The sequence below is a fragment of the Odontesthes bonariensis genome, chromosome 21, assembly GCF_027942865.1.
Source record: "Odontesthes bonariensis isolate fOdoBon6 chromosome 21, fOdoBon6.hap1, whole genome shotgun sequence".
Lineage (NCBI taxonomy): Eukaryota > Metazoa > Chordata > Actinopteri > Atheriniformes > Atherinopsidae > Odontesthes > Odontesthes bonariensis.
The window spans coordinates 22,945,097-22,955,724 of NC_134526.1; the positions used below are offsets into that span (position 1 = coordinate 22,945,097).

The following is a 10,628-nucleotide window of genomic DNA, read 5'->3' on the forward strand; positions in this document are numbered from 1 at the left end:
TTTTGGCCATAAGAGCCCGCCTCATTCTCCCTGATAGGCGTGGCGGTTTGACTGACATGTGCGTAGTCAAATGTCATCGAGTCAACAAATGGTGGGGGCGTGGCTATTGTTCCTTCGTAAGGCTCAAATAATTTGGACACATGCACATGTCCTCGTGCAGTTCCGAAGTTGCTGTAAAGTGAGAGAAGTGTACACGGTGTCTCTCCCACACTTAGAGCGTTTCTTTCCCTCTTCCACTCAGTTGGACTCGTGTCTTCTACTGTAGCAGGTGTCTCTTAAAGTTGCTCGTCATGTCAACAGCGAACCAAATCATTTTTGGCGATAGGAGCGACGTTCCTGACCTCCTGAAGGCCTTGGCCGACTATCCGTTCTCCTTCCCTGCCTTTGATGAAACCGGTAAGCATATTTGCTCACAATGCTTTTTTTGAAACTGAAAACCAGGCTCAGTACCACTTTGAATTAGAATTCGTTACCAAACATAGTAACTTGTAACGACCGGATAGTAAACAGAAACATAGACGCAAATAAAAAACATGTATTTTTTTTTCTTTGTATTGCACTACATTTAATCCAGGTAGCTCCTTAACTAGTGAAAAAACACGTTTATTTGCATATTACTGTCAACACGAAAGACTCGAAACGACTTGGAGTTGCCAAAACTCACAAGACCAGTAAACTTTTCCTGCTATTTAAATTCAATCCATTGATTTTTGGTTTAGAGTTCATGTCACAGAGGCCATTCTACTTACGAGTCAACTACCACTTGTTGAGATAAAACACATACAGTCTAACACTGCTACCCTGCAATATATATGCTTTTATTACAGTTTTTAATCTTCTGAATTTGTCAGAACCCTTCAACTGTGTGGCCATACTGGAGTATTTTATCACACCAGTGCTTTTGTTTATCAGTTTACGCTCTTGATATAAATGAGGTGGATAAAACAAAATTTCCGCACAGGTATTTCTGTTAAACTGGCACATATGAATCATTATCCATGATAGTCCTAGTTGCAGTGGTCTGAGATTATTATCAGATATTGCTTGTTTAGAAGTTTAGAAAGGTGTCAGTGGGCTCACATGGACAGGCGGGGAAAGGCACTTTATCAGCACACTGTGGTCTTTGATCGTGATGTCAACACAGCATCCAGGAACTGATGCAATGAAACTGAAACTGTCTTCGCTCAGGGTTTCATCACATCGCCAGTTTCTTTGTGCACCCGCTGTACTTTAAGTGTACTTTCTCGCTCAGCTTTATTTTCTAACGTGTTTAGGGGCATTTCAGACTTCTTTAGACTGCTTCTGTGCAGACAAAGAGACATAGAGTGAGGTGGAGGGACACAAATACCCCAAAAGTCTCCAGCCCAAAACCTAACCAGGTGGGTTGGTGATTGTGTGTCATTAGTTTAGTTCTTTTTTCTCTTCATCATCAGAGGCTTTGTTTGTGTATCGAAAAAAACGTGTCAGCATAACGCCTGATTAGAAGAGGATAAAGGTTTTTTTTTGTCTCACATCCACGAGACAAAAATGTAACATTTGGACATCTGTTTGCAAAATGATCACCCCTAGAGCTGTTACGTTGCAAAGAAATCCAGGCTAACTTCTAAGCAGCTAATGCCCAGCACAAGAGTTTAATCTCATCTGTAAAACATGATGATACCAACATTATGTTTTTTGTCTATTTATGCTACATATAAAATTTCCTAAAAAAGAAAAAAAAAATTCATCAAAGTCACCATCTCCAGAAAGCGCTGCCTTGTGGATTGACGGTAAACATTCATCTGCAGATATGTCAACTTTTGTGTCTACTGGTTCTGAATTGTCATCTGCACTAATAGCTCGAGTAGCACAAATCGGTTTCAGAGGACTTTTCACCTCAAACTAAAAGGCTTTGATGAGATTTAGAAGGTAAGAGACATACCAGGGCCTCTCTACCAGTCTGTTGGAACTGAAAAAGCCTCTTGAATGACCAGTGAAATATCTTCAAGGACCAAAATAATAGAGGTCCGGAGGCCTTTTCCTAAGGTCTTCACATGACCTAGATGACTAATAGAATCATCTTTCACAAAGCAAGCCACAAGACTGAAACAGCATCTCACAGACCAGAGAAGGATATGATGTGATATTATCATTTCCATTGGCAGAGTTTCAATCAAATAGGTGAAAAATGAGAGTCAACTCTATTATAGTACAGGATTTTTTTGGTGCAGGGCCATTTCAGCACTGGATAGCTCCCAAAATGGTTGCGCCTCCTCGCTGGCTCTGGATGCCGCCAGATATGCGTTTATACGGGATCGGGAGCAGGGGGGCTTTCAGACACAGTACAACAACAGCACCACTGAGCCTCTTCTTTCAGTTTCTTGCGCCGCATCACCACAGTTTGTTGCGGTGTCAGGCAAAGTGCACATTGGAACAAATCCAAAATGCATAACCAATTTCAGCAATGTCATAATTGAGACTTTAATCAATCCCTTACTGTCTTGGCTTGGCAACGTTAAGATGATCATTACCACATTGGCAGCTTGCACTGACACATTAACATTTCAGTCACATGATGTGCAATATTCTTGCAGTAATGTTTGATTTGATTGATGATCAGCACTGTATCCTAGTGAAAATCCTAGTGAAAACCAATGATCAATAGGTTGGCTGTTGATTCTGCTGGACACTCACTGCTCTTTCTCACATTTTTTTTTATTGTTAAGCATTAGGAAAGCAGAAGAGTTTCCCCTTCTCTGTAAACAGCACCGGCAGTAACCTTTATATCATTTTCCCCTGGGGTCATGTCTTACGTTGTCTAACAGGTCGGAAAGTCTTAAACCCTCATTAACCCTGGAGGGCTTAGGCAAGCATGCTAAACTCTCTCACCTTTCTATACTGGCACACCAGCTGTGAATTGGACTATGAAATAATACTGTTTGTCCATATAGACCGAGTCTGAGGCCAGCACGTCCTAAGGGTCTTCTCTGTTCTCAGAAATTGGACACCCTGCCACCTGCATGCCCTGTCGCTACTTGAGAGGAAAGACGATATTTTCATCTGTGTGTATGAACACTAGGGGGCACGGATAGGCCCTTATCCTAATGGACCTGCTCAGTTTGCACTATACAGGCAGAATATTTAGAAGGCATATGCATGACTGTATATTGTGGTTTCAAGCATTTGCAGGATTGAGTTGTGGTACATACTTGTACTTTGTGGGTTGCGTGCTACACTTTGGATTTGAATCATACATCCAGTCTTGGTGACAGCTTTATACTATGTTTATATGAAACATACTGTTTTACAAATAAAGTCACAAAGACACTGGGTTTCCTCCTGGCGTTCAGGCTCAAGCTTCTGGTAATTCACCGAAGTCCTTTCTGCCGGGACTGAAGCCTTGTTTACCGCACAGCTGCTGTCAACGTTATGAATCTGTAAAAAAAAATACTCAGGCCGGAGGTGAAGGTGGGTTGTTTTCTGTTTGAACATTGTGTTCCTGAACACAAACCGCCTGCCTGAGAGAGATACGCACGCTCCCGCGTGCAGTTGAAGAGAGCGTGCACCGAAACGTGAGATTACCACCTATTGTGACAGTTAGGGGTTGATATGAGGGATTTTTTTTTCTTTTCGTTTTAATCCTTTCGCTGCTAAATACGAGTGTCTTCAAATAGAATAAGGTGTTGCGTGTAATGTAAAGCACCCTGTTGTTATTTTGGGGGAATTGCGGTGAATTAAAACACAACAACACTGGGTCTCTGGTAGATAACGTGCTGTAGTCTCTCCCCGTGCCAGCTGTTAGAGCGCGCGCTCTAGGTCTCCTTCCCTTGCACGTGCGGTGTTCTGAAGCTACGCCCCTTGACAGATTGTACTATCACGTGAGTGGGGCGGGGGCGGCTGCACGTGTTTGGCCACGAGTGTCTTTTTCTCACAGGGAACAAGGAGTTATTGCAGGGTATTTTTGGGTGTGGGTGCAGCGTTGTCTGTGGTAACATGGCAGCTGTGCACATTTAAGATTTCTTGAGCTTTGTGGTCTCTTTTGCATGTCTTACCCCAACTGGTGACACTTTGCTTTTTGCTCTGTACAAACATACTGCTTACAGAAGACTGTATAGTCTTAATGCGGTTAATGTTTTGTACGTGTGGGCTGTGTAGTTTTATCCTTTTATAAGAAATTAACTTAATGTGTAAACTTAATGACAACATTGAACGACATCAGTCCAGAAGGCTTCGCTGCCATATATGAATGCTGATTGCAGTGGCAGCCAATCAGCTGCTACTATTCCAGCAGTGGGCGCCACGCGCAACTCCTGAATATCCAATGAGCTCACTCGCAGGGTACTGAGAACAAGATGCTTGTGTAGTGTTGTTTTTTTCCCCCGACCGAAAGCGGTAATATAGATAAACGCTCTTTGACAGCAGAAGCAGCCGCGGAACGAGCGACAGGCGGTTGTTGTACTTCGGTGGCCTCGCGGTGTTGTTAGCAGCTCTCCCTTTTTCTACAAAGCGACGGTCTCTTCGGAGCTTGGCAGGGAACAATGCCTGGCAAAGCAGCGGTGGCACTCGCGCTTCAACCCAGCGCTAACGTCGTTACAGTTGAACCGCAGAAGTCCTTCCCATTTGTTTTGAAGAAGATTATGGATATCCCTCCTCCTAATATTCTGGAGGAAGGCGAGGACGGTAAGCTTCAAATGGTGCTCAGTTTTTCCAGCTCATCTCGGTAACTTGAATCAGCTCGGTGTTTTGACGACAGCTTCAAGGCTGTTAACAAAATTAGACGCGGACGCATCAATCTAGTCCTATATGTCAAGTTGTTGAATGTATTTCTATAAAAGTATGGCCGTTAATTAGGCGAGGTCACGGCTCAGATGCCACATGTTGCCCTTAGCCAGTTTCGGCCGAGACTGCGAGGAAGCAACAAAAGAACAAAAAGTTCTGGCTGCTGGGCGCTGGTCTCTCAGCAGGGAAACCACACTTCAGAGACACTTCATGGCAGAGTTACTGCTTCGCATTTCACCGACATGTTTAACTTGTGTTATTTGGTTTCCAGTTCGTGTGGTGGTGGTGAGTCTTTTGGTCTGTATGTGTGTAATAAACGGAACTCTTGTCTTCTCTCAGACTTCCGTGAAGCTTAATTCTGTCTTATTCTCCGCCAGATGTCACACCACCACTACTCTACTTTGCACCCAGCCTTTGTCCATCCGTGAATTGACTTTTCTTGTGTCCCAGACCCTCAAGAGTCACGTGTGCAGCTATTTACTGATGTCCTGTGTCGTTGTTTTTTTTATTTTTTTATAAATGCAGAGATAGAGAAAGAAAAGCTGTGCTCCACCGAGAATGTGGAAGGAGGTGGGGCTGTGGCACCCAGTGGTGGTGGAGATGCTAGAGGAGGAGGGGGTGCAAGTAACGGAGGGGGAGGAGTGTCAGCCTCCCTTACCCCCGCCATCTGGGACAAGACGATTCCTTACGACGGGGAGACCTTCCACTTGGAGTACATGGACCTGGATGAGTTCCTCCTGGAGAACGGGATCCCCGTGAGCCTGGAGGAGGAGGAGCTGCTGCAGAAGACTCTGACCTCAGTGGAGGGCAAAGGCAAATGTGTTGCCAAAGTCATTCACGTAGCCACTACTTCTCCCACTCCTGCTGCAGAAGACTCCACCTCAGGACCTCCCCCCTCTCCCTCTGCGGTCACCTCAGATCCAGAGGAAACCTTGACGGTCACTACATTACAATCAGCCAAACTAGAGGAGGAGGAGGAGGAGGAGGAGGAAGAAGAAGGAGGAGATGATGATGATGAGGAGGAGGAGGAGGAAGAAGAAGAAGGACAAGAACTGGAATTGTTGTCTGAGGAGGCAACAACAGAAGTGGAAGTGGAAAAAAAAGGTAATGGACATTTTTTAAATGCACACAACCCCACCCTCTGGCGACACCACACAGCCCAGTTTAGTCGCTTCAAACTAGTTAATAGACACTTGTCTGGTTCACATCTTTTTTTTTTTTTCTTTTTTTTTTTTTCTTTTGCTGCTTTTCAAAAGATGCTTCAGATCCGCCTCCCTAGTGAATGAAAACCCAGCCACTGGTGTTACATTAACTAATGTTACATATGTAAACGCACAGTGAAAGCACTGACCTTGGAGCCCATTTTACAGTTTCTATACATTCACCACACAAGCACTGTGATGGTTCACTCCTCTAACCTGTGAATCTCCAGAAAATGTCCAGCAAATACATTACATTTACTGTCCAGTTAATACAGCTGACACTGAAGTATTGTATAAGTACCTAATATAGTGAGAAGGTACTTTTACATTTAATTGTATGTCCTGCGTTATTCAAGTTTTTTTAAACATGTTATTTAACTTACACATTTCCCTATGTACCCACAGAGCGTAATACTAGGGAACGGAACACGCCCTCCCCCATTGACCCAGAAGCCATCGAGGTGGACATTAATTTCCAGCCGGATCCCACAGACCTGGTCCTGTCCAGCGTGCCGGGGGGAGAGCTTTTCAACCCTCGTAAGCACAAGTTCTCTGATGAGGATCTGAAACCGCAGCCGATGATCAAGAAGGCCAAGAAAGTGTTTGTTCCAAATGAACAAAAGGTTGGTAGCAACAGCAGAAACTTCTAACCTACAGAATTTTTAATGAGAAGTTTATTGTTTCAGATTGAATATAAAGGCAGGGTTTCACAGTAACTTTGAAAGAGCCTGATTTTCATTCTCACCGACTTTCAATGCGTATTCCCTCAGGATGATAAATATTGGTCCAGGAGGAAGAAGAACAATATGGCAGCAAAGCGTTCCCGTGACGCACGGCGGCTGAAAGAGAACCAGATCACGGTGCGCGCCTCCTTCCTGGAGCGGGAAAACGCAGCGCTGAGGCAGCAGGTTGCCGAGCTGCGAAAGGACTGTGGTCGCTGTAAGAACGTCGTGGCCCGCTATGAGGCGCAGTATGGCCCGATGTAAAGAAATTTAAAAAAAGAACAACAACTCAGAATAAAACCCAAAAGGTATCATTGAGACCGAAGCAAAACACCCTTCCCCGCAGAATCCAACACAGACACAAACACCAAGGGAATCTAAATTTGCACTGTTGTCCACGCTGACCTCCAGTCACTGTGGTGAGCTCCAGCTGACGTCTCCAACGTGATGCTGGAGTTTTGGATGCACACTGGCAGGCAGCGAGGCATGATGGGAGCGGTGGTCACAGGAAGGCCTGTGGAGAGCGCCTGGCTCCTACACTCGGAGAGGAAGTGGACTGTTGAGGTTGCCCCCCCCCCCAATGGGCAAACACACGTGGAAGATTTGGTTTATTTCAACAGAGGTTCATCAAACAAAAAGACTAGGCCGACGCAACAGAGTCGGCCTTTTTAAATACTACACATCGTTCTTTTTATCACAACACGGCACTTCGTAGCGGACCAAATCTCGAGCAGTGTCAGTCAGAGGTGGTGTATTTGTATCGAGGCAAACTCGCCGTCGATCTCTTTTTCTTGTGTTGCACTTTATCTAATACTCTGGCTGAGGCTAAGTGAGGGAGCAGGAGTCGGGACGATGGTGTTGCCTCCGGTCTGAAGAGAGGGGGAGACCGCCGCTCACTGGGGGGAAGAAGGGAAGTCTGCGGTGTGGTTGAGTTACAGCTCTTCCCGCTCAGAACCCACATGCATGTCTTATGTGCACACAAAAACACTATTGTAAACAGCCGTGTGTATGTACAGTCATCTCCCCGTCCCATTTTGTCATGTGTGTTTTTAACGTGTAATTCATCTTTGCACTTTTTCCTGTTTAAAAAAATAAGAAAACACACACATGTGGGTGAAGCAACTGGTGAAATGACCCCGTTGAACACGACCGCAGTGGGAGAAAAAGACATGCATGACCTGTAGTTTGAAGCTACTTGATTATTATTTAGTTAAATTCTTTTCTTTTTTTCTACTGATTTCAGATCAGATCTCAAAACCTCACATAAGATTTTTTCTTTTTTATTAAAGACGTCACTGAAAACGGTGACTTTACAAAGGGAGACAGAAAAGTAGTTTTTTTCTCCGTATGTTACTCTTAAGGGTGTAAGGTTGATGATCTCTGGGCCCTCACTGGTGGAGGGGTATGTTCACATGTAGAGATGTTTATTTCACTGCACATTGCGAGTAGGGGGGCGCTAGTCATGACCCGCCACGGGTGGAGCGACAGCAGGTTGATTTCTTTTTTTCCTGTTTTGTTTTTCTATTTGTTTCTTTTTTCCGATCAAACAAAAAAAAAGGCGTAGCGAGGCCTAAAGCCTGAACGCTTCTCACCCGTGTAAATACCCGTCTCATGGTCTTTATTTCTTAAAAACGGAGACTGTGAGCGTCTTTATTAACCCAACACTTATCCTTATAGTTGCCAAATAGTCAACGAGTGCTGTATTTATTCTGATGGTAATAACACATCTGTCGATTGTGCTGTACAACAATATGTCAGATGATTCTATTTTCATTTGTGGAACAATACCTATATGATGAAACCAATGATTGGGCAGGGAATCCAGCGGGTAAGCTGTGCTTTTTGGGTGTTTGTTTATCTATATATTTCTATAGTCCCCTCCATTATAACAGCACACTCTTATTTACCTCACCCAACACTCGCTACTCTGGATGGTTAAACGTTGATCAGAGCTCCGGAGTGGTGTTGGTCAAAGCCCAGAGCACGTGTAAAGAAGCTCCGTTTCGTTTTGTCGAAACTTTGAGTCCGAGTTTAAGAGTCGAGTTGTTTTGCCAGCGTTTCTAAATGAGTGAACACATTACAGACTGTTAAGAGATGCTACATCTCCTGTGTTTCTTCTTCTTCTGTGGTGCACACATTGTGCTCCTTTGTATCGCAATCTTGGAAAGAAAAACTAAGGTGGCAATAATACTCTTGTTATTTAATGCCTGTTTAATTCCAGTAATGTTGTGTGTAAAATCCTCTGATGTGCTGAATAGAAAAATGTCCCAAAAAGTCATTTGTGCTTCCAGTTTAGATACGCTGTCGTCCAGGATCCCAGTGCATGAAAATCCAGTGAATTTGTCTTTGTTTTTCTTTTTGTTTTTTCTTTTTTTTTTTTTTTTTTTTTTTTTTTTACACCAAGTGTACTTATGTCTGTGAACCATGCATCGCTGAAGGCTGCGTGTGTATTTTGGAGGGCTGGGCTTGATGGTGCTTCGTAAACACGCAGGCCATCTAAGGCGTGACGTGACCCGCATCTGACTCTCACAAACAGCCAGCACCACCCATCCCTGCGCAGACAGTGCAAGCAAAAAACAAAACAAAACAAAACAAACAAACAAAAAAACAGCTGGAAATGGCCTCTTTTAATCACTGTGTGGATTGGCTTCTATTTACTACAGATTGATCTTGTTTCTACATACACTGGATCAGTTGGTGCTTTCGTGTTTTCTTGGTAGATGTTTAGTTCGACTTTCCTGACTCCTGTGTAATATAACGGACATTTTGAAGCATTGTGTTCCGACTGTTTTTTTTTTTTTTTGCGTTGACATTCAAAGTTGACTTCACTCTGCTGTTTAGACGTCAATGTAGCTGATGAGTGCTACTTTTAGTTATTTTTATTAAAAAAAAACTGAATAAAAACATTCTGCATAAGACTTAATGAAGGTACGGGCCATTTTGGCCTCTTAGAAGATAGTACATCATGAACGTACTTTGCAAAGTACGACGTAAAGTATGTAGCAGCTTTTTTCTTTTGCCTTATAAAACTGGCTTTTAATGTAAAAACTCACTCACCACCGACCAGAGAGACACATGGCGGTATTGCATTAGCCTTGTGAGTGTAGGTGCATCTGTTAGCTGCTGCACCTTTCAAATCCTTTGCCCCTTTGAGACAATGACTGTTAAAAGTTTTTTAAATTCTCCCTCTATAAGGAAAGGCTTCTCCGTCTTGTAGCCTACTGCAGACTTCAAATCAAGCACCCATTGAAGATGTCAGAGAAAATCAAAAGATGGTATTTCCCCCCCCCTTGCAGTAACTCTGAGAACCTTGAGAGACTCTTATGTAACGTTGGGATTTGACAGGCGCGTCAGAAAATGCGCTCGTCCTTTATTTTGGATCAATAGACGGCCAATCTGGATCAGTCTAGCTTGTGAAAAGGCGCGTGATGAAAGTTTGTGACATTCAAGCCACAGAGGGGAAAATCGGAGCGGAAGTGCTGCCTTCAGGGTGCCTGGACTGTCGCCGCTGGTTTCAAGTAGCTCCAGTATACTCCTGGGAGGAGAAAAAAAACAATATCTCTTTATGGAAAAGTTTGTTTTGCTTTGTCCTTTTTTTTATATATATAAACGTGTTTTTGTAAACATGTAAGTGTAGTGTCATGTTCTGACTGTATCTTGTAATAATGCGTATGGAATAAATCGAATTTAATGACACGCTGGCTCCTGCTTTGACCTCGCCTGAGTCACCGAGCAACTGCGGCGGTGCTGGCGGAAGGCGCTGAGAGACAAAGAAACGGTGCATAAAACAAAAAGAGGCACAGTCTGGTGGACAAATAAGCGCCTCATCCTCACACAAACACAAAATATGATGGTAAAGTGGCTGCTTATTTTTCTGTCTTTCCTAAACTGTCCTTTAGTTGCTTCAACCCTGCTGCTCATCAGTATTCCAGAGGAGTAGGAGATG

The 10,628-nt window shown here is 43.8% G+C and overlaps 1 protein-coding gene across 2 annotated transcripts; it reads left to right on the forward strand.

The window, feature by feature from the left end:
* The first annotated feature begins 139 nt into the window (after window positions 1–139).
* On the forward strand, window positions 140–10,378 carry tefb (TEF transcription factor, PAR bZIP family member b). 2 transcript variants are annotated; one of them, XM_075454938.1, is made up of 4 exons: window positions 140–396; window positions 5,284–5,862; window positions 6,366–6,583; window positions 6,731–10,378. In XM_075454938.1, exons 1-4 carry the CDS (start codon window positions 291–293, stop codon window positions 6,944–6,946), a joined length of 1,119 nt encoding a protein of 372 aa, XP_075311053.1. In that variant the 5' UTR covers window positions 140–290; the 3' UTR covers window positions 6,947–10,378. The 2 variants fall into 2 exon arrangements, with proteins under 2 accessions (XP_075311053.1, XP_075311052.1); XM_075454937.1 differs by lacking the exon at window positions 140–396 and adding an exon at window positions 4,294–4,659.
* Window positions 10,379–10,628: the final 250 nt, after the last annotated feature.